Below are 23,284 nucleotides of genomic sequence, written 5' to 3'. Positions count from 1 at the left end.
CTATTACCTCTTTCTATGTCCTCTGTGGTCAAGTCCAGGATATTTAAATCAGATCTTGCTCAGTGACTTCTTTTTTTAATATAATGTTTATTATATTTTTTCCATTACTGTTTAGTCCCCTTATTTGGAGGGGCTCTGCCTGCAGGCACCCCCCCATCCCATCTGCCACAGATGAAAATAAGTCTACCAAGACATGATCTGCTTGGGGAGGAAAGGTGGCCAATCTCTCTCAAAGGAGAAGGGCCTTGAGCTTGTTCCTCAATGGGCTTTTATTGGGTTCCATTTGCGCAGGAATACAGGTAAAGCTCATCAATAATTGCCAGGCAGTAATGAACATTCAAAGAACTATGAGAGCTTATTCTGAGTCAGGGTCAGTTAGCTAAAGGGCCATGAAACTTTGGAAAACAAACTCATTCCATGCTTGGACCCTTATCAGAAAATTGAGGGTGTTCTTAGCAAAGCAGGTTTCACAGGCTTTTATGCATTCTTTCCTAGGCCTGATGGCCCTGGGGAACCTCCTGTTCCTGCCCAGGGCTGCACCACATTGTTTCAGGCTTAAGTCAGATGGGGGAAGTAAGGCAGCTGAGAGATTAGGAGACTGATTACAGACAGAATGAGGACTCAGGCTACGTCAAAGCCGAGGGGCGAGGGCCCATCACCCCCTTTTTCTATAGCCCCCCAATTCCTTCCCTGATGGCCCCATTGTGACCGTGCCTGTCTTAGGTCATCTCTCCCTTGAGGAATCTTACTCATCATTGGCTAACCAGTCATTTGCCTGGGGCCAAGCAGGGTGAAGTAAAAGGGGATAGAGGTGGCACTCCTGCTGGGAAGATAAGCTTTGTCTCCTTAGTGGCTTAGGGTCCCCAGGTCTCTGACTCAGTCTTAGCCATGGGGGGTTACAGCTTCTGAAACCAGGAAGGGTGGTTCCCAACACCCTTATATCCCACCCCACCCAGTGACTTTCATTGACTTTTTCTGAACACTGGAGCTACTCAGATCCCCTTTACCAGCACCATTAAGTGGTGTTTTGAACATCTGCACCTTGAGTTCTTCCCTCCTTCCCCCACCTGAAGAAAAGCACAGTTTCTGGTGCATCTGGGGAAAGGTGGTTATGACTCCTGTGTCTGGGGAGATTTTCAGGAACACCTAGGAAACCATTTCTCACCCTGTTAGGCTACGGAATCTGATTTAGACAATAAAAAATAAATGAGCAAAAGGCAGGGCAAAGGTAACAAAATGAGATAATGAGCTTGTGACTTTTTTAACCCACCCAAATCAATAAGTCAAATAAACTGCCTGAATAGCTTATCAGTTGGGGGTTGTGAATTTTACCTCCTATGAGTCAGTTAATTGATAAGGGGGAGCATTTAAAAACTTTCTTGGTATCAGATTTAGTTTGTATTCTGTTGTAGATAAGGTGCAGGGAGGAAGGCTCCTTCACGCAGTAACAGCAGAAACATGGCCACTCCAGGCGTGAAGGTCACACAAGGTTGTTTCAACAACCAGCCACCAAGGTCCCAGGCTTTGCTGTGGCATGACAGTTAGTGACATAAGATGCTGTCACATGGACATCGACCCCTACAATCCCTCTGGACCCTGGCCAGCCCAGGGAACCCCATCCCTTCCTGCCTCAAGGAGCGTCATCCTTTATAGCATCTTCCCTTCAGTTTCTCTTCCACGGTCAGACAGGCACATGTGTCTCCTGGTTGAGCAAATCCTTCCTGTGGCCCTGTTTTCCCTTTTTAGCAGATATCCTTCCTTTTCCATCCTCTTTGAACTTCTAGGTACCACCACTCATCACCTCTGCCCCAAGTACCCCACACCCTTAGCTTCTACAAGTCTGTTTAAATTGCCCAATGTGTTTGCTCTGCAAATATTTCCTAGATGCCAATACCCAGGTGTTGTTACTAAATGCAGCGATGTTTCAGGCAGTATCCTAAGCATTGTTACTAGTATTAGCTCAATGAATCCTTACAACCCCATGAGGCAGGGACTTTATTATTGAACTTCGTGGATGAGGAATGTGAGGTTAGACAGATGAAGTGACCTGCCTAAGGTCACAGGAAGGAGCTTTAAAGGAGAGAGCCAGGACTGTGACCGAGACGGCTGGCTCCAGAGCCAGCATTTTGTACTATACTGAGGCCTAGAGTTTTCAGAATGTGTATCTTGTCTTTTCCTCTTTGTTCCCATCCAGGCCCTTATCACCTGGTGCCTGAAGGTTTTAACAGCCATCCAACTGGTCCGGCTGACCATAAATGTTCCCCCTCCACCTCCGTGCATCCCCCATGCCCTGTTACCTCATAATCAGCCTAAAACACTCTCTTCATCTTGTCATTGCTCTGCTGCCAAAGAATACACAATCTCTTTGGGAAAAGAAGACACTCGTATATGAGCCCCTGAGATAAGCCTATAATGAAGTAAATCAAATGAAGAGTGAGAACAAAATAAATGTGAAGATCCCTTCCTGTGAAGAAGTTGCATAATTTTCTCAGTACAAATTATAGAGGGGAGCGGACAGGGCAGGCTCACAGAACTGTAGGCGAGCACTGAATCTGAATCAGAAGGGGGTGGGTTTTCTGAGAGGAGATAGGGGAGTTAAGAGCTGTGGCCCCAGGCTGTCCTGACCACAAACCCTCTGCTTTGTAACATCCCCTGCGGCCTCTCCTCTACCAGTTCCAGTCCTGAGCTGCTCTCAGGGTTTGTCTTGAAGGGGACCTTCACCCTTTTCCAAGTAAACCTCTTCTAGACTGAGTATTCCCTTCCTGTGCACTTTCCCGAGTGCTTACCTCTCCAACAGGGGTGTATGCTCAAGCAAGTGGTCTGACCTTCAGAGGAAGCAGACTGAAGACGTCATTAAGAGGCAGGACTTAAAGTATCGGCCTTCATTCAGTAACTTCCAGACATTCCTGGGAAGAAGAACAAATGATAAAACATCATTTGTTTTATTATTTGAATGTTTGTTTGTTATTTGCTTCCCGGATGTTATCTAATTTAATCTTCCCTCAATTCTTCAGGGTAGGCTCTATTTTTATTCCCTATTTTGCAGATGCGTTCACTGAGATTATTGAGGTGAAGGACCCTGTGCCAAACCACGTGGCCAGCAAAGGAGGGCTGCCTGCAGGGCCCACGCTGCTATCTGTATGCCTCCTGGGAACCACTGTTATGGGCAGGTGACTTGTTCTCCCTTCAGTTATGGATGGAAATCCAGGAAGAAGCGCTGGCCCTTTGCCTGCACCAGCCTTCACGGTGTTCAAATGAAGTGCACCTCCGCGTGGAACCGTCTCTGGGGTTCCATCTCCAAATGAAGTGGTAGCAGTAGACCAACGAAGGCTGAGTTCTCCCAGGGCTGGCATTCTGTGATTACTGAGCATCAGTGGAAGAAGGGGGAGCTAATTGAGTGAGTTAGTAATTTGGTTGCCAGGGTAACTCTTTCCTGATTGGAAGGAAGGGATCACAGGGTTCAACACAGACCTTGCTGGATAGGGAAGTGGTGTCTGATCTTCGCTCCATGTATCTGCTTCTGAGCTGGAAAAGGAGAGAGCAAAAGAGGGTAAAAATTGAATCCAAATATTGTAGCCCTTATACCTAATTTAGAATAAAGTCCTTGGGTGGCTGACTCTGGAGTTCTCTGTGAAGTGCGGTGTTCTTTTGTTTAAATCATTTGTTTTTTGCCAATTTCTGTGCTTATGTTGCATGTGTTTCATTGAGAGTATTGTTCTGGCCTTTTATCTGTGGCCAACTGTCTTCATAGGATGCTGAACATTTTGTGAAAAAAAATGGTTACATCTTCCCCTAGCTCAGCTTAGGGGTCTGGAGTGTGGTTTTCCAGGGTTCTGATGGCAGGGCCGCCACACTGGACAGCTGTAGGGGTGCTGTTCATGTTGCACGCGTGTGTGGAGTTGTGTGGTAAATAATACTGAACTGTGTGTGTTGGTTATCAGGCTGTTAGAAAGGGGCCTGGGTTCTATGCTCTGAAATGACTTCCGAAATGACTTTGGTCGGTCACTCTGCCCCGCCCCCTCCCTGGACTATTTTTCCACCTATAAAATGGCCTAATAACTTTGAAAAATCAGTTCCGTAAACCTGTTTTCCAAGAAAAGGATTTTGTGATGATGAATAAGGCCTTGTAGGACTTTTAAAAAGGAGGACAGGTATGGGGTTACAGTACATTTAAAATAGCTGGCGCCCCGGCTGGTAGCTCAGCTGGTTAGAGCGTTGCTCTGATGTGCCAAGGTTGAGGGGTCAATCCCTGGTCAGGGCACAAGAATCAACTGGTGAGGGCACAAATAAGTGGGACAACAAACTGATGTTTCTCTCTCTCTCAGGTCAATAAACAATATAAAGAAAGTGTTTGATAGTGGGCATTAGTTTTCTCCAGTCTTCCTTTTGTAATGAGGGGCTGTACTGCATGAGTCCTACGGTTTAGTCTAGCTTTAACCAGTCATTACACGAAGTCAGCACAGTTGGTGCAGTGGGATCGAATCACGACCAATTGGGCCCTGGATTGCCCCTAACCCACTGACTTCTGGAAAATCCCACCCCAGCTAAGAAGCGGACCAAGGACCTCAGGGCTACTCCAATGCCAGGACAAGTTAGCACCACTTTCCCCTGCAGCTTGGTGCCCAGAGGTGACAGGCCACTGTACTGTTGAAGGTCTCCTTCCTCCTTCTGTATTAGGGCCTCCACAATTCCCCTCCCCTTGCTGGGTGGCACTGGACTGAGCCCCTGACAACCTTTTCTGGGCAAGTAGTGGGAAATGGCTGGCTTCGTGTGTTCTGGAGGCACTTCTCCAAGACCCTCAGGGTCTGTGTGTTTGAGAGAATGGGGAGGTATAGGCAACAGGCACTGAGTGCAAAAGGAAGTTAGAAAGGACTCTAACTGATCCAGAAAGGACTTTTGGAAGCATGCGTGCGTTTGTTCCATGAGAGACAGAGGATCACTCAGCCTCGTAGGAGTGTCCTGGGGTGGGGACTGAAGACTGGTTATCTCCGGCGCTGGTCAGCTCCATGAACGCTATCCTCATCTCACTTCTCATCTGCTGTGCGGGGGGGGGGGGGGGGGGGGGGGGGGGGGGGGAATGGAGGCCCGCAGCTGAGCCACTTGTCCAAGGTCCCCATTTATTCGTGAACTTGAACCTGAGCGAACACCCTGTCCCCAGCCTAGCTCCTTCCTTTAGGAAACGGACTGAAGTAACTCAGAACTGGAGGGACAGAGATGGGATGTTATGTCACTTCTTAGGGTGAGAAGGCAGCAAACGAGCGAAAGGCAGAGAGCAACCCTTTGATGCACTCCCACCACAGGCTCGCACCCTGAGCAACCCCTGCGGAAGAGCTGCTCGGCCTTAGGGCCACCTTGTAGAACAAGCCCACGTAATGGGTGACCACAGCAGAAAGAAAAAAAGATAAGCCTCCCTGTCTGCAGTGACTGATCTGATGTTCTTTGCTAAAACAGTCAGAAGCAGCTTCATAAAGCATCTCCATCACTGACTAGTAATCCAAAGGCTATAGCAGGGGTGTCCAGCTCATGGCCAGAGGGCCACATGTGGCTCACAGTGGCTATGAATGTGGCCCAATGCAAAAATTTACTTAAAACCTTTGTTTTTGCTCATCATTTTCATTAGTGTTTGTGTATTTAATGTGTGGCCCAGGACAACTCTTCTTCTTCCAGTGTGGCCCAGAGATGCCGAACGGTTAGACACCTGGGTTTTGGTGAAAGGGATTGGTCTAAAACCTGACCTCACTTTCATTTAATTTCATGCCAGCACCAATACACACCCCTGCGAGCAGACCCTGTCTAACTGGTGAGCTGCTCAGACACAAAGACACTCTAATTACCATCTGCAAGCTGGGCTGACAAAGATTTCAAGTGTTTTCATGTTTATGGAGATCAGAGAAATGTGTACTGTGCATCTTTCCCACAGACAGCAAGTATAAAATAAAGCTAAACAAGAAACGCAACACATTTATTGAAAACAGGTATTTCAGTTAAGTTAAAATCCTATTATCAGGATGGCCACAATTCCAGACACTCCAGCACGAAGTGTAAATATGTCAATAGCCACATCTGGAGGATGAACAGGCCATTGAATCTTATAAAACTAAAACACCAACTAACCGGTCTTCAATCCCTCAGAGTGAGTGAACAGTATGTGACAAACTTCACCACGGTTTACAATGGCAAAGCGTGCAGCTTCTCCATTTGGAGGGTCACATTTTCTACTCAGTTTCCTTCACTTACAAAGGCGAGCTGGCATGGAGGGGGGAGGGGCAGAGGGAGGAAATCAACTCCGTTTCCCCGGGGAATTGCAGCTGTTATTGCAAATGGCCCTGGAGAGCCCATTATAAGCTGCTGTGCGAGGCTGGGTGTCCCTGGAGTGCCCATCACGTGGCGTCTCCCCAGCCCCCCACACAGGGCCCCCAGGAGCGCCAGCACCACTCTCTTGGGTAATACAGCAGAGCTGAGGGGGAGAGGAGGGACCCGAGGCCACGTCTTTGGACTGTTTCCATGAGAGCCCTGAGTGCGGCGGCCCGCGGGAGGTGCGGGCGCCCAGCGCGTCCCCGCCTCCCTGCGCCTCGGCGGGTGGCTGTGCGCTTGTCCTCAGGAGACTCCAGCGCTGCACCACCTACCTCCCATCCCCACCCTGGACTCGCCGCGGCTTCCCCTCCACTGGGGGAACCGCAGCCAGTTACAAAGCAGGGGCAGAGAAAAGGTCCTTTCATGGTACCGTGTGTTTTAAGAATCAGCACCCCAAAAGACACAAAATGGGTATTTTTTTAAGTGTTGTAAAATTTCAAGTCTGGCAGTTTGAGGTACTCCCTGAAGTGATCGTCAACTCATGTTCCCCTCCCCCAAAAGTGAGTCAGGAACCAACCCTGAAAACGTAAAACGAGTAACTGTGTTCATCCTCGTCCTTAGGGCGCACGGTGATCCCGAGAAGCACGAACTGTGGCCACATGGCCGCCTGGCTGGAGGCCCGGGGAGGCTGCGGGGTGCCTCCAAGAATGGTCACGCCCAATAAGGAGCCCTGTTGACTGTGAGCCTGGGGTGCGCTCTGTAAGATGCCTTACACAGGGCCCACCGAGTCCTGTTTTTCAACATCCGGGCCCTTGACCTCAGTTCCCCGCGAAAACAGTGGCGATGTTCCGATTCCTCGTCGTTAGCTTATTTTCCCGCTTCGGAAGTGTGAGTTCCTCAGTCTGAGCGAAGATGCAGCCCTCGGGAGAATCCCCTCGTCCTCCAGGCGCAGGCTGGCGCAGCGAACACTCCTGGGGCATTAGCTGCCGGGCACGGGCACGCCGTCGTCAGTTCTGAGCGGCGTGCTTCTTCCCGCCGCGCCAGGGTTGCTGCAGACGCTGCGAGGGCTGGGCGGCGGCGACGCCGGCTTGGGTGCTGCGGCCGTCGGGTGCGCGTGTTCGGGCAGCTGTGCGTGTAGCTGCAGCCGTCGCGATTGGAGCCTCCGCACGGCCTCCTTGATGAGGTTCCCGGAGAGCACCAGCTGCTGCAGGAGCCGGTGCGGGTCGTCGTCCACGCTCTGGGCTTCCGGCCGGAGCCCACGTCGCTGCTGCAGGCGGCGGGTGGCGGCGGCCCCCCGCAGCCATCCTCGCCGGCACGGACCCGACAGCTGCTTTGGGGCACCCCGCGTGTCGTCTCCCGAAGGCCCATCTAGGCTGGACTGAGGGGGCAGCGGGGACAGGGCGCCGTGACCCGCGGCGAGCTCTGCCACGAAGTAGGGCGCAGCACGGCCTCTCACGCGGCCACGGTCCCCGAGGGTGCAGCGAAGGGCCCCCGGGGGAGCTGGGCCGGCCGCCTCGGGCGGCGCGGGCGGCAGAAGCAGCGGCAGAACTGGGGGCCCGGCCTTGTCTGCCTGCACCACCGCCGGGGGCGGCAACGGCGGCCCGGGGGACACGCACGGGGAGGCTGGGCTGTCCTGCGTCGCGTTCAGCTGCAGCGTCTCGCCGATCTGGGCCACCAGCCGGTCCACCTCGCCCGAGCCGCCCAGTCCCCCTGACTGCTCCAGCGGGAGGAAGCTGTCCTCCTCCTCTTCCTCCCCCTCCGCTTCCTCGCCGGCTTCCTCTTCCTCCTCCCTCCGGCACGGCATGTCCCCCAGCCTGGGCACCCCAAGCTCTGCGGGCGTCTCTGAAGACTCCGTGGGCCGCGGCGGAGGAGCCGGGTGCGGCGCTGAGGCCAGAGCTGGGGCCGGGGCGGGGGCCAGGGCCAGGATCGCGGCCGCGGCCGCGGCCGGGACTGGGGCAGACGCGGAAGCCGGAGACCGTCAGGCACTCGTGCCGCGCGCCGCAGCAATGATAGCCGGAATGCTACCGGCTGGGGTACATTTGTAAACAATGGGTGACGTCGCGGCTGGACCCAACCACCGCGCCGGGCCGGGGTGCACTGTGCCGTTGGGGGGCGGGGCGCCCCTGGGCGCGGGTCCCGCGTGGAGCCTTGCTCCCTCTGAACTGCACAGTCCTAAATTGTGTCTGCGGGGGCGCAATGGGGAGCTGCTCCTCGCTCTTTTAGGTGGGAGTGATTGGAATTTCTCGCAGATGGACACCTGTGTGGACTCTGTTGGTTTCTTCCACACACAACACCTACAACTTACACTCACACGCCCACACGCTCCCCTCCTCCAAGCGCGTCCACTCGTCTGGTTCTGGCATTCGCGCTTTTGAGGTCGGGGTGCCAGCGTCTGGGCAGTCGCAACCGGGAGAGTGAGGCGAGGATGGAGAGGAGAAGGGCTGAGGATAGGCATTCGTCTGGCATTTGACATGGACCACGGGGTGGGGATGGACTGTGGGAGCAGGGGGTGGGGCGGGATGGAGGAGGGCAAAGGGGGGAAAATTGGGACGACTGTAATAAAATAACCAAGAATAAAATTTAAAAATAAATTTAAAAAATCAAAATTAAAGAAAACGTAAACATCCATCCATCCTATGATTCAATTCCAATCCGAGATACTTACCTATGAGACGTAAAAACATAGATTTGCATCCATGCCTACAGTCAGATAATCATAGCAGTTTTATTCATAAAAGCCATAAACTGGAAACAGCTCAAGTGTTTACCGATAGGTGAATGAATAAACTGGCACATTCATAGTATAACAGAATACTCTTTAGCAACAAGATGGATGGGAGTATTGTTACATGCAATCCATGGATGAATCTCAAAAACAGTTCTATAAGAAGAGGAAGCCAGAGAAAACAGAGCACATACTACATGATTATATTTATATGAAGTTCCAGAACAGGAAAAATTAATTTATGGTGGGAAAAAAAATCAGAAGACTGATTGCCTTTGGAGAGGGTGGAGTCAGGGCAAGGACTGAGCTAGCCTGAGGGAACTTTAGGGGTGGCGGTAATGGTCTCCATCTCCGTAGCTCTGTATGGGTGTCCCAGGTGTGTGCGTGTGTTAAAATTCATTGTATTTATCGCTTGTAAATTGCACGTGAAAAGAAAAAACTGTAAACAAATATTAAATTGTGGTTAATAGACATGCTGATGAGTTTAGGGGTGAGGTATATTAATGTTTACAATTTCTTCTTGAGTGCACAAAAATGAGATGGGTAGAAGAGAGGGTAAGAGTGGGTAGATCTATGATAAAGCATACATATAAAATGTTAATGTTGTTGTATAACCCAGCAACTCCACTCCTAGGTTCCTACCTGAGATGACTGAAAACATACGTTCACAGAGAAATTTGTACAGAAATGTTCTTAGCAACATTATTTGTAATAGCCCAGAAGTAGAACAACCCCAGTGTTCATTAGCTACTAAATGGATGAATAAAATGTTGTCTATTCATGCAACAGAAGATTATTCACCATGCAAAGGAATGAAGTACTAGTGGCGCATGGATGAATCTTGAAGACATTACGCTAATTTAAAACAATACGGAAAAGGCCACGTATTACAGGATTCCATTTATATGAAATTTCCAGGACAGGCAAATCTGTAGAGACAGAAGGTAGGTTAGTGGTTAGTTGCCAGGGGATGGGAGGAGAGGGAAATTAGGACTGTTAATGGGTAGGGGGTTTCTTTTTGGACGATGAGAATGTTCTGGAGTGAGATAGCGGTCATGTTTATACAGCAGAGCAAATATACTAAACACCACTGAAGGGTATACTTTAAAATTTACTTTATTTTTCATTTTTTGTTGGTAAACAGTTTTACTAGTTCCATTGAAGACATCACATGTTCTAGCCCATCACGATGATGCAACATGTAGCTTTTCTTTGTAGCTGGAACTCAGTAATTCTTTCCATTCCATTCCAACGATTCCTGAGCTGCTATCATGGACGCAATCTCTCTGTGTGGTCATGTTCTGTTTGAAACTTGCTATGAATGATTTCAAAGTCTTGTTTTCTCATCAACACACTAACCAGAGGGATGTTGTCATATTCAGTACACTTACTATTGTTGTTGATCTTACTGTTGCTGGCCGGGTAAGCTGGGGAGAGAAAGAGCTCGCTGACAACCCAGTTGCCCTGCGTACCTCACAAGAAAACCTTTCTCTAGAACTTGGACTACTAAGGTCTTCAAAGAACCATCCTACCTCACATGTTTTGTCTTCAACTCACAGTCTTCTGAATGGTCAGAAAGCACAATGTTCAAGGTAGCATTTTTGTTCGAATACATTGTCTTTTGATTTAAGAATATGCTTCTGGCCTGGTTTAATTCCTATTGCTGGACTTTCCCCTCGATCCCTCTGTTGTGCAGTCTGGCGACGACTCTTCATTTACCAGGGCATTCGCTCAGGGGACCTCTCCAGCTCTGCATCCTGCCACCCGCTCGTATCACACTGGACGGCTCCCCTGATGGGGTTACACCGGGCCAACCAGGCAGCAGAGGGAACAGGCCCCCGGGGGGAAGCTGTCCCAGTCTCCCACTTCTTCGTGGTACATTTTACTGGGGAGGGGTCTTCACCCTCATGAATGTTCTCGAACACACCCCTACTTTCCCAGCAACTCTGTGAATTCCCACTGTGCTGCACCTGCTGAAGTTCAGTCTGAGTCCCTTCGGTTCTCATTTATTCCCCCCAGAGCCACCATAGTGCTGGAATTGTGCTGGATTAGAAGACACATGGAAGTTAGGGTTTTGGTTAGGTGTAGTGGGCAGAGGGGTTGGGGTACAAGGAAGCCTGGATGCTCGCTGGGCACCACTGCACATAGTAAGTACAGACTTCTGTTTCTGAGTCCTGCTCCAGGAACAGAGAACGGATGGATCACAGGCAGAATTCTGGTACCAGAAACTTGGGTGAGGCAGCTGGCCAGCCACCCATGTAATAAAAGAGGTCTGGGGTTATTTCCTTTAGAATGTGGGTTTTCTTTTGAAGAGTTCATCTTCTAGGCTGCTGCAGTTCAGAGTCTGCTACTGGGAGAGTGTGAAGTGCTGACCTTTTTGTGGCCTGACATCTGCAACGTGGAGTGTCTATGGTTTTTAAAATTCACTTTAAAGCGAATTTAATGCTATGTGAAGTAGGTCTCAATTTCTAAATGCTCAAACATAATGGTAGTATCTAGGTGTTGGGTAATAGGGTAGTCAGCTATCAAATCCTTTCTTTTGTTGACTGTTTGAAAATGCTGAGAATAAAATGTTAGAAAAAAAAAAGCTACAGAAAAGAAGTGATTCATTTTGTGACTTCCTTTAGAACTGCCCAGGGCACGGGGGGCTAAGGGCTGACTGGTGGGAAGGAAGGGAGGAAGTATACACCCTGCTTGCCTGTTGGCAGGGGAATTATGTGGACCCATTCTCCAGTGTTGAAAGGATGTAGACAGTGTGCTGTGGGTTGACTGAGTTCTTGCCCACTGTGGAGGATTTCAAACGGTATGGCAGGAATGAGGCTTGACGTCTTTAGAGGCTAGCAGCATCCCCTAGGGTTATGGGCCACAGGAGCAGCAAGGCAGACCCAGGCTGGCGCCTATACTAATTCCTTCCTTGCCTCCCAGCTCCCAGATAGGAAGGGTTTTGGAGCTGGGCTGGTGGGAGAAGAGGGATTTGTACTGCTAGAATTGAAGAGATTAGGGGATTCACACTGAGATGCAAAGAGGTGCTAATGAGGTATTAAACACCTCTTGGTAGAGTAGCTGGAGAAGGCTGGAAACCTGAAGGCAGAAATGGAAAATGTCCCGAGGCTGTTGATAGGGTGGAAAAGATAACAGGCTGCTGGTTGAACAAGTTTTTAGGAGCAGGTGGGTCTGTAACTGGGTAATTAACTAGCTTTGGGCAAACTCTGATGCAGCAGCATGGAATATTTTCCTACTTATGAAAGTAGAAAGGACTCAAGATTTGGGAGGAGGTTTAGAGGAATGCAGTCCCAAAGGTGGAGACTCCAGTAGGGCACTGAGTTGAAAAGGGTTTCCTCTAAGTTCCTGTCCACAGGGAACCTGTAAATGTGATCGTTAGGGTCCCTGTAGCTATAATGAAGTTGAGGTCAAACTGGGTTAGGGTGGGCCCCAATGCAGGCACTGGTATCTTTGTATGAAGAGAAGGAGATTTGGACACAGAGACACAGAGGGAGACTGCCATGTGTCTGTCAGAGGCAGGCAGACACTGGTTTCCTGCTGCCACCAATGTGAAACACCAGAGATGGCCAGCAATCACCAGAAGCTGAGAGCACGGAGCAGCTTTTCCCACCGGGTCCCCAAGAAGGAACCAGCCCTGCTGGACAATTCAGACTTCTAGCCTCCAAAACTATGAGAGAATAAATTTCTGTTGTTTCAAGGCACCACATCTGTGGTAATTTGTTACAGCAGCTCTGGTAAACTAGCACTTGTTTCAAGGAATTGTTTGAAATGTGTTCTGGAGCAGTTCTGAGAATCACTGGAAAAACCGAAGGGCTGAGAGCCTCTCTGATGGCTCTGCTGGGCCCAGCGAGGTTTACCATTAGAACAGGAGTAACGAACGAAGAGAGGAAAAGACAAGGGCCCCATAAAGCCTGTTGCGTGTTGATCATGGGTACGAAATGGTCATGTCAGTGAAACATCTTTGCTGGGACTATTAGATAATCCCATGTAGGCTGATGCAATTAGTGTTCCCATTTCTGGGGCTGCAGAAATGGCTGCACTGCCCTTGCCAAACAGTGGCCGTGGGAATGGAAAAGCAGACGCACAAACTTGCAGTGTGAGCGGGGTGTCAAGGGAAGGTAGTCTCAGATCCCTCTGTCTGGATGCCTGGGACAGTGGTGGTGTCAACAGAATTGGAAATCAGGAGACACGTGGACAGGTAGCATAATTCACTGTTTTTAAAGATTTTGGCTTTATTTATTTGAGTAGATATACATTTACATGGTTCAGAATTCTAAAGGTCAAAATGAATAATATGAAAGTCCTCTCCCCATCTCTGTCACCAGCCACTCAGTTTCCCTCCCTGGAAGCAAACTGTGCTATCATTTCCTGTGTATTCTTTTCAAAGATATTTTATGCATTTACATATTATTTTGTATTCTGCCTCCATTTTTTAAAAATCATTTTTTAGCCCTGGCTGGTGTGGCTCAGTGGACTGAGCATTAGTCTGTGAACTGAAAGGTCACTGGTTTGATTCCCGGCCTAGGCACATGCCTGGGTTGTGGGCCAGGTTCCCACTTGGGGGTGTGTGGGAGGCAACTGACCCATGCTTCTCTCCCTCTCTTTTTCTCTCCCTTTCCCTCTCTCTACAAATAAATAAGTAAAATCTTAAAAAATATTTTTTTATTTTTCAATTACATTTGACACACAATATTATATAGGTTTCCGGTGGACCCCCCAGGTAGTCCGCCTCCCTTTGTTAAGTAGTAGCTATAACAGCGGTTGCTGTTTGTCTCCCAATTACCTTTCTCCCCTTCAATAACCCCCAAGTTGTAGCAGCACCAGAGCCACAGGACCACATTTCTCAGCTTCTCTTGCAGCTAGATGGGACCATGTGATTAAATTCTGGCCAATGAGATGTAAATGTGAAGTGCTGTGTGGTACTTTTCAAAAGCAAGATCTTCTCTCTTTTTTTTAAATTGTGTTGCCTGGAATGTGGATGCAATAGTTAGCGTTCTAGCAGCCATATTAAAATATGAGATGAGACAGCGGTGGACTTGAAGGAATCTCAAACAATGTCTGAAGACAAAATACAGCTCTAGACTGACTACCTCTCTATCTCTTTTATGTGAGAAAGAAATAACATTCTTTCTTATCTTGTTTATGCCAACCAGGAACTTTTAAAAGACAATGCTAATATAATCAGAAAATCCACAAAGATGGTTTGGAGAGCAAAGCCAATTAGGCCTGTGAGAAGTACTCAGAGGAAGAAATGAAGCAGATGCTAATAGTACCTACTACATATTGATTATTTTTAAAAACTGTTTTTGTTGAGATATAACTTACATACCATAAAATTCATCCATGTATTTACATTTCAACAGTTTGTAGTATATTTACAAAGTTGTGCAACCATCACCATAATCTAATTTCAGAGCATTTGCATAATCCCAAAAACCCATTAACTGTATTGAGCATTTAACTCTATGTGTGGCACCCGCATCCTGAAAGGAGCTTTACGGATATTACTTCCTTTAGTTTTACAATAACCTCTGAGTTAGGTATTATCTCCTTTCATGGATGAGAAAACCAAGGCACAGAGATGAGAAAATTTGCCCAAGATGATACAAATTACCAGTGCCAGAGCCAGGATTCAAACTTGGTTTTGGTTGATGTCAAAACCTGCCATTTTCAAACCACTCCCAGATGGTATTACTCAGGCTTTGCAGTCTGGTCTTTGAACTCTGCCTGGTTCTTATTCCCCAAGGCCTGCTGATTCTTTCCTTCAGTGCCTCTGCCAGTAGTCATGCCCTATTTCTGGTCCCATTGCCAATGCCCTTCATGTTTCCTTGGCTGGGCCCTAGCCTCTTTCCTTTAATCCACTCTTCTGGCAGATCAACTTCCTAATGCCCAGCCCTGCTCAGGTTACCTACCACCCCCACTCTGAATAGGTCCACAGTGCCTCCTGAGTAAAACCCTCAGCTCCTTAACACAGAATCCACAACTCTCAGAGGCCTGGCCCTGGTCCGGTCCGCTCTTCCAACCTTATCTTGTCCTCCACCCCCACAGAAGACCTTTGCTCCTGTGAGACCGGGCACTTGGCAGCTTTCAAACACTTCTTACATGTTCCTGTATCCCCGTGTTTGGTCCTGTTCTTTGTGCAGAGGATGATTCCACCCACTGAAGTCTTAGTCCCGCTATAAACCTCCCCCATGAGGCTATCTCTGCTCTCCCCAGTAGGCAGTGGTTTCTCCTATCCTCTGCCTTCCCACCCCATGCATTTGCCCCAGGGGGGCTCTTACTGCATATTGTACTTGCTATACTGTAGTTATCTACACTTGGACTGGTTTAGACTGTAAGATCCTTGCTTCCAGAGGTCCTTTGATTGGCCAGGCCTGAGTTGTTTGCCCACCCCTATAGCTAGAGATAGGGTCAGTCCCACCCAAAATGCACGGACTGAGGAAAGGGGAGCAGAGGACCCCTAAAGAGATGCTGGATGCGTCCAAACAAAAACTTAAATCCAGTAGAGACAGCATATAGGGCCTCTCTATAGGGCCCAAGTAACCTTATTATTTCACTTATTCTTTGATTCATTTATCCCTTTATTCATTTTAAAAATAGTTGGTTAAGCAAAACCAAATATAGTCCTTAACCCATAGAGCCTGCAGTCTAGCGGGAGAAGCCAATAGCGTAACCCCATCACACCAAGAAATCTAGATGTGCAGCAAACGTAGACACAAACCTGGGGCACGATTACTGAGCCCCCAGAAGGGTTTCAAGTTTCTCAGTCCAAATGACTGGGTGAGATTATTTTAACTAGCTGACAACCCTTTCTTTCACAATTAGAAATAGTCCTTTAAATTCATATTCCAGAAGAGGTAACCTTGGATTTAATTTACAGGGAAGTATGAATAAATGAGCAAAGCAGCTCTTACTTCCTATATTCTTTTTAATTTTTAAAAATTTATTGATTTGAGAGAGAGAGATTTGTTGTTCTACTTATTTATGCATCCATTGGTCGTTTCTCGTACGTGCCCTGACTGCGGATGGAACTTGCAACCTTAATGCCTGGGAACGATGCGCTAACCAACTGAGCCACCTGGCCAGGGCATCACTTTCTACATTTTTGAAACAAGATGGATCCTATGGGTGGGGATGACTGGAGGCCTAAAAAGGGCTGAAGGACAATTTCCTTTACTTTCTGATTTTGAATGGGAAACTCTTGGAAGCTGATTCTGAAGGCTCATGTGTAGAGAGGATAGACAGGTAGGGGAAGGCCGGGGGCCTTTCCTGACCTTTACCCTACTTCCTAATAGCTATAAAGACTTATAAGCAAAATTTCTCTCTATACCAAAATATCCTCTATGAGAATGGCTTATGATGGCAGAAAGAAAGGTCCCATCCGAGCTTCAGCTCACGTGACTGCGGAGACAACCCTCCTCAACACGCGAGTCATTATGCACCGCTCATTCCCGAACATGGCAGGGCACACGCTACTGCTTTGAGACGTGCAGTCAGCCCTGGCCGGGCAGCTCAGCTGGTCAGAGTGTCGTCCTGAAACATCAGGGTTGTGGGGTCAAGAATCAACCAATGCATGCATAAATAAGCGGAGCAACAATTCTCTCTCTCTTTAATATCAATACATTAAAAAATAAAAATAAAAAAAGAAACATCATCAGCACCTGGGGCCTCCTGACCTGAGGTCTGGGTGTTTCTGATTAGAGGGCCAGAGAGATTCCAATTCTAAATGATTTGGTGGGTTTGTAGGCCTTCCACCTCATTCTGTAAGACTCAGTACCACCTTCTGCCTCTCTCAGGCCTGGCTGCTTTGAAGTAACTTCACGTTTTCAGAGAATTTGGTCCTTGCCTCTGTTGCAGCCCAGGGAGCCTCCAGTTACGTCTAAGCTTTCTGAGGGTAGGATTCAGGGTTAACTGAACTCTCTAGTCCCAACACGGGCTCAGTGCCAGTGCCTGACAGATGGTGAATCCCACTCACAAATGCTGGTGCTTCTAGTCCTTCCTTTTCTCTGCTAGCGTCTTGCCTGGTGACCTAGCTGCTGCCCAGCTTGTTCTCCTGGCTGGGGAAAATGAACCCCAGAGTTTGACCTGGGTGTTGCAGCCTGGAACTTGGTCGTTTTTAGCTGCACAGAATTGGTTCCTTTCCCTTAGTCTCACTGAATTCTCTCCCAACTCTCTTACCCTGTGGCAGCCAACCTTGAAGTAGATTTTGCAGCAAAGCTGAAGACAGTTTTCTTGTTTCAGCTAATGGAACGCTGCAGATGTAGTCTTTGGTGTATCTGAAAGAGACTGAAGGGTTAAGCTTTGCCCCAACCCAGAATAAACAGGTGCCCCAGGAAGCAAAAAATTAGGAATAATTTGTAGTACACATTTGTCCTTCAATTTTTTTCCCTTTTGGGGGTAATTTCCCACTTTGGTGGAAGACCCAGCTTTCCTCCTGGCAAAAGAGGGGTGTGGGGAGACATACTACCTAGGCCCAGCCTGATGCTCTCCCCTATGACTCTGCCTCTCCAGGGAGTGACACAGAGACCCAAGGACATGTGGGAAATCGGTGGAGGGTTACTGTGCTGCAAGTCAAGTGGCAATGAATGGGGTGGCCTTGGCGGGGATGCTGGGTCCTTAAATCCCTTCTTTTCTGCCAGTTCTTTAACCTAGTATCCTTCCAACGAATCCAGTTTCTGTTAGCCAAGGTCAGTTTCCAGTGCTTGCAACCCAGGTTGACATAAACCTAGACGCGCAACTGGAGGGGATGGATTAAGTAAACCAGGGAACATCTGTAATGTGGAACACTTCACAGCCGTTCAAAAGAATAATGCTTGCCTGTGTTCTGACCCAGGAAGATCACCAAGACTCACGTGTAAGATAATATGTATAGTGTGTCACCATTTAATCTAAAAATAAAGAAAAATAAAGTACTTATTTATGTATATGTGTGTTATCATTAGAATGTAATGCCACAAGAGAGGGACTTTGTTTTGCTTATGCCTATATCTCCAGGCCTAGAACAGTGCCTGGCTTATAGTAAGCATTCAATAAATATTTGTTGAATAAGTGCGTTGTAGAGAAAACGACTCGGAAGGATACATGTCAAATTGAAAATAATGGCTTCTAGAACTAGAATGGAGGGGTGGTAGACAAGAAAGATTTTACCTGTATTTGAAATTTTAAAAAAATGATCATATTTATTTATTTATTTATTTATTTTAGAGAGAGGGGAAGGGAGAGAAACAACGATGTGGGATAGAAATATCGATCAGTTGCCTCTCTCATTCCCCCAACTGGGGACTGGCCAGCAACCCAGAACTGTGCCCTGACTGGGAATCGAACTGGCAGCCTTTCACTTTGCAGGCAAACATTCAGCCAACTGGGCTATGCTGGTCAGGTGAAATATTTTACAAGGAAAATGCCTTTGTGTATTACTTGTGTAATTAAACAATATGAACAGAAAAGAGCTAAATATTTTTTCTTTTTTTCCCCTCTGTAATCATTTATTTTATTTTTTATATTTTTTTCTTTATTTTTATTGTTGTCACTATTATGGATGTCCCCATTTTACGCCCTTTTGCCTGTCTCCACCCAGCCCCCTCCTCTCTGCCCCCTCTTCCCTCTGGCCATCCCCACACTGTTGTCCGTGTCTATGAGTCATGCATATATGCTCTTTGGCTAATCCCTTCACCTTCTTTCATCTGGCTCCCCCCACCCCCACCCTGTCAGCTGTCAGTCTGTTCTATGTGTCCATGCCTCTGTTTCTATTCTGTTCCTTAGATTCCACATATAAGTGAGATCATATGGTATTTGTCTTTCACCTCCTGGCTTATTTCACTTCACATAATAATCTCCAGGTCCATCCATGCTGTTGCAAAAGGGAAGATGTCTCTAATCTCAATATATATTCTGCTGAAGTGAGCATACACCTAAATATAAACAAATGATGAGAAGGACATTAAAGACATGGTTTCAAAGACTTTATCATAACAAATTCAACTTAGCTGGCAAAGAAAGGGGAAGTGGATATTACACGTGAGGAAGTGATATTTTGGTGGGGCTATTGGCCATTTTGACAAGAAAATGAACCATTAAATTTTTAGTCTTTTTAAAAAAACGTTCAGTAGGTACCCTCACCACATTCCTAATCAGTCTGAATGCAAGGCTCAGAAATGTTCACTGTGCACATGATAATTTTATATTTTGATGCAGGCATCAAAATGTCCTGTTTTAATTTAAGCAGAGGAAACAGTGAGAAAAAAAAGTGGAAAACAGAACCATGTGTCCAGACTGCAAGTCACTTGCATTGTTGGAGTGTGTGGTTGGAGGTAGAGGTTTGGAGAGCATGATGTTGGGGTGTGGGTCATGGGCAGATCCTCCTTTTCTGTCTACCTCTTTCCTGTTTTTCCTTCTTCTACTTCTCTCCCAGCTTCCTCCCTGTCTTTTCCCCCCTCCACTGAGGACAGAGCCTGGAAACACAAAGGTGTTAGAACACTACTTCTGCCCCCAAAGCTTGAAGTCTGTTTCCGTAGGTAGATGGGTTTGCAGTCAAATCCATGCCTTTGCTCTTAAAGCAGCCCTGGGAACCCTGGCCCTTCTTCCCTTCTCCACCCTTCTGAATTCCTAGGAGTCCGATCTCCCCTTAGATATTTAGCCCTCCACAATTCTGAACTGTCTTCTGCTGTACGTGACTTACGTGTGTTCATTTTGTCTCCTGAGTCTATGATAAACTCCTCGGGGACAGGGGCCACTTTTCTGTGACCTTTTGTTCAGTCAGGTAGTTGGAAACAAGATGACTTTCTGAACTTGCACGAATTCCTTCTGTACAGCCATGCTTATCACTAGGCTGACAAACAGTACCTAGACGGAGTAAGGATGATTTCAGGGGAGCCGAGACACCCTCGCAGAACCCGAGTGTGTGGTTTTGTCAGCTGGGGTGGGTGGGTAATTTTAGAGCACTCAGCAGTGTTACTTGCTTTTAATCAGAGGTCACAGGAGAACCGTTGGTTTTGGGGAGAGACACCCCCTCTTCAGAGTAACTGATTAAACTGTAACTACAAGGGTAATGTAGGGTCCTTATCACACAGCAATGGAGATAGAAGCCTTATGTGAGAAGGGAGTTTAGCATTCTTTATTTTATTTATTTTATTTTTTTATCCTCACCTGAGGACATTTTCCCCCACCGCTTTTAGAGAGGAAGGGAAAGAGGAGGGGAGGAAGGGAGAGAGAGAAACATCAATGTGATTTGAGGGAGAAAAACATGGATCGGTTGCCTCCTGGACATGCCCGGACTGGCGATTGACCCCACAGCCTAAGGCATGTGCTCGGACCAGGAAGCAAACTCATCACGTTTCGCTTACAGGTCGCTCCAACTGAGTCACACTGGCCAGGGCGGGTGTTTAGCATTCCTGATATTTATCATATAACCTGAACGTTTATCTAGTCTTGGAATGTGCCAGACACTGCTGCTAAGCAGCTTTTCAGAGATGATCTCGTTTAATCTTCACAATCCCCCTTTGAGAATTATTACTATCCTGATTTTATAGAAAATGAAATGAAATCAGAAAGTTAAGTAACTTGCCTGGGATCACATAGCTAGAAGTGATGGAGCCAGGATTTGAACCTAGACTCACTAACTCCACAGCCCATGATGTTAACTACGGTGCTGTTTTCCCCCAAACACTAAATATGAGGGGGAACCCCCCCAAAACTCTGGAATTATCTTGTGGAAGGTGGGCCCCTTGCAGTACAGGCTTCCCCGCTAGGTAAGAGTTCTAGGTACTCTTCCGTATCAGTGTGACCAACTGGTGTTGTTGTGAGAAGCTGTGTTCAGCTTCAGTGAATTTTTTTGAAAATTCTTTCAAGGCGTGTGCCTGTTTCATGATGGATGATGTACCTGTGCACCTGCCCACACCATGCTGAGTGTTCGGCAGTTTTTGACCCAAAACAGCATGACCCCAGTGCCCCACCCTCCCTACTCAACTATCTCAGATTTTGACCAGAGTATCTTTTTTTTGTTTCCCCGATGGAAAACATCCTCAAAGGGAAATGTTTTGCTGATGTGGAAGAGGTGAAGCAAAAAATGGCAGAAGCACTAAAAGGCACCAGAATCAGTGAGTTCAAAACCTGTTTTGAGCAGTGGAAAAACTGTCTCAATAGGGGTATTGCATCAAATGGAGAATGCTTTGAAGGTGACTGAAGTTTAAACATACAAGAATAAACACACAATTTTTTATAAATAAATTCCATTTTTTCCTGGGTCTCCCCTTGTATGTCATCAGAACAGACGAACTAGAAATATAGTTGTGTGGTGGTCTTCCTAGTTGTAGTGGTAATACTTTAAAGTTTTAAATATTTGTTCTGAGTGAAAGCATTAATTTCATTCAATTGGTCAATCAATTGATGCGCTAGGAGTCGTGGAGCAGGAAAAAAACCCTGTTTACACTTTGAGGAAAGAGCAGAATTTGAGCCTTTGGTTCCCTGCTTTGTGTGTGTGTGTGTGTGTGTAAATTACATATATGTAAATTACATAGATACGTAAATTATGAGGCTGGATTTTCCAAGGTTTGGGATTCAATGAAAAATTTCACTGATACATGTTTGTTGAATTTAGTATTTCTTTTCATGTATTTGCTCAACAAAAACAATTTGTTATAAAACTTAAGTGCATTTTATTTGATACTTTTATCAATTTTTTTTTACTTTTTCTTTTTTATTGAATTTATTGGGGTGACATTGGTTAATAAAATTATATAGTTTTCAGTATTTGATACCTTTATTAAATTTTAATATGAATTATCAATTGAAATAATCTATTAGAACATGTGATTCAGTTTTTGGTTTGGATAATATAGTCTAAGGATATGTTTGTGAATTTGTTCAAAAGATCATGGGGATGTAAAGTACAACATAGGGAATATAGTAAAAAATATTGTAATAACTATGGATGGTACCAGGTGGGTGCTAGAATTATCAGGGGGATCACTTCATAAATTATATAATTCTCTAACCATTTGTACACCGGAAACTAATATAAAATAATATTGAATGTTAACTGTAATTGAAAAAGAAAAGAAGGCAAACCCGCCCCACCCCAAATTTGTTCAAAAGGTAACTCTTGAAAGGCCACTATGCGCGAGAGGTCATGGTGAGCGAAACAGATGTAGTCTCTGTCCACTTGTGGCAGGAAGTCTAGTTGGGAAACTTCACGTGAAACAAATGATCACACAATACCTATGTAATTATAAATTGCGATCGGAACTATGAAGGAAGAATATAGAATGCTATGTGAAAGTTTAGCAGGGGAACTGATTTTTACAGGGGGAGGGGCACAGAAGGCATCTGAACCAGGGGCATTTAAGCTGAGATCTGAAAGATAATTGAGTAAAAATTGAGTCAGCCACTACAACCAACATGGGCAAAGGCTCTGAGGCAGGAAGAATTTGTTGAGAAACTGAAACATGTGGGCAGAGCTTAGTGAAAGAGAGGGAGAGTGCTGGGAGAACTTCAGGTCAAAGATGTCAGAAGGAGCAATAGAAATAATATCCCTAGAAAAATCCAGCATAGAAAAAGAATACAGAAAAAAAATAATGTTTTAAGTTTACAATGTTTCATATCTGTTGCCCCAGTTAATCCTCACTAGAAGTCTGTGAGGCAGGGAGGGCAAGCATAATTATGGTTATTTCTACCATTGAGGATTAAAACTCAGCCAGGGACAAAGTTTTGCAGGTTTTGTTTCCGTGATTCAAACTTGGGATGCAAACATTGTGGGTTCTCTGGGAAGCCGGAAGGGAGCGGGTGGAATGAAGCATAAGTGATCTGCCGCTATACTGGGTGACTATCTGCAGAAAGAAGGCTGTGAACTAAATTTAATAGTAAATACTTCTTGGTTGCCACTCTGTACCTACCCTTCTAGGTTGCTCTCTCTGTGTAAAGACAGAAAACGAAATCGTGCATGTTTGAGAATGACTTTTAAATACGACAGTTTTGTAATTCTGAGATTTACACATCAGGACAAAATTTGAGCGTAGGCTACCAATGTCTGACTTGAAACTAAAAATCGGCGCAGCCCGAAGGGTTAATCAAAATGAGAAACTGCAACTCCAGGAAAGCCTCTGGGCTGGGTCTCCTCCCCGCCCCAATCTATCTCTATTCCGCCACGGCAGGAGGAGACCAATGCGGGTTAGTGATTTGAATAGACCAATAATATAACGAAACTGTTCTGCTTGAGAAGGGAAGCTCAAATTACCCAATCGTATGGAAGAGGGGGAATCACCGTAG

The 23,284-nt window shown here is 46.6% G+C and overlaps 1 protein-coding gene across 1 annotated transcript; it reads right to left on the bottom strand.

Annotated features, from left to right (window-relative positions):
- Window positions 1-5,935: 5,935 nt before the first annotated feature.
- LOC128780769 (proto-oncogene FRAT1-like) lies at window positions 5,936-8,296 on the bottom strand. The gene has a single exon (XM_053923504.1). The coding sequence runs from the start codon at window positions 8,096-8,098 to the stop codon at window positions 7,274-7,276; it is 825 nt and encodes a 274-aa protein (XP_053779479.1). The 5' UTR covers window positions 8,099-8,296; the 3' UTR covers window positions 5,936-7,273.
- Between the last annotated feature and the right edge of the window lie 14,988 nt (window positions 8,297-23,284).

Source organism: Desmodus rotundus, chromosome 4, assembly GCF_022682495.2.
Source record: "Desmodus rotundus isolate HL8 chromosome 4, HLdesRot8A.1, whole genome shotgun sequence".
Lineage (NCBI taxonomy): Eukaryota > Metazoa > Chordata > Mammalia > Chiroptera > Phyllostomidae > Desmodus > Desmodus rotundus.
Note: the sequence above shows the minus strand (reverse complement) of the source record. Positions and strands in the feature narration are given on the sequence as shown.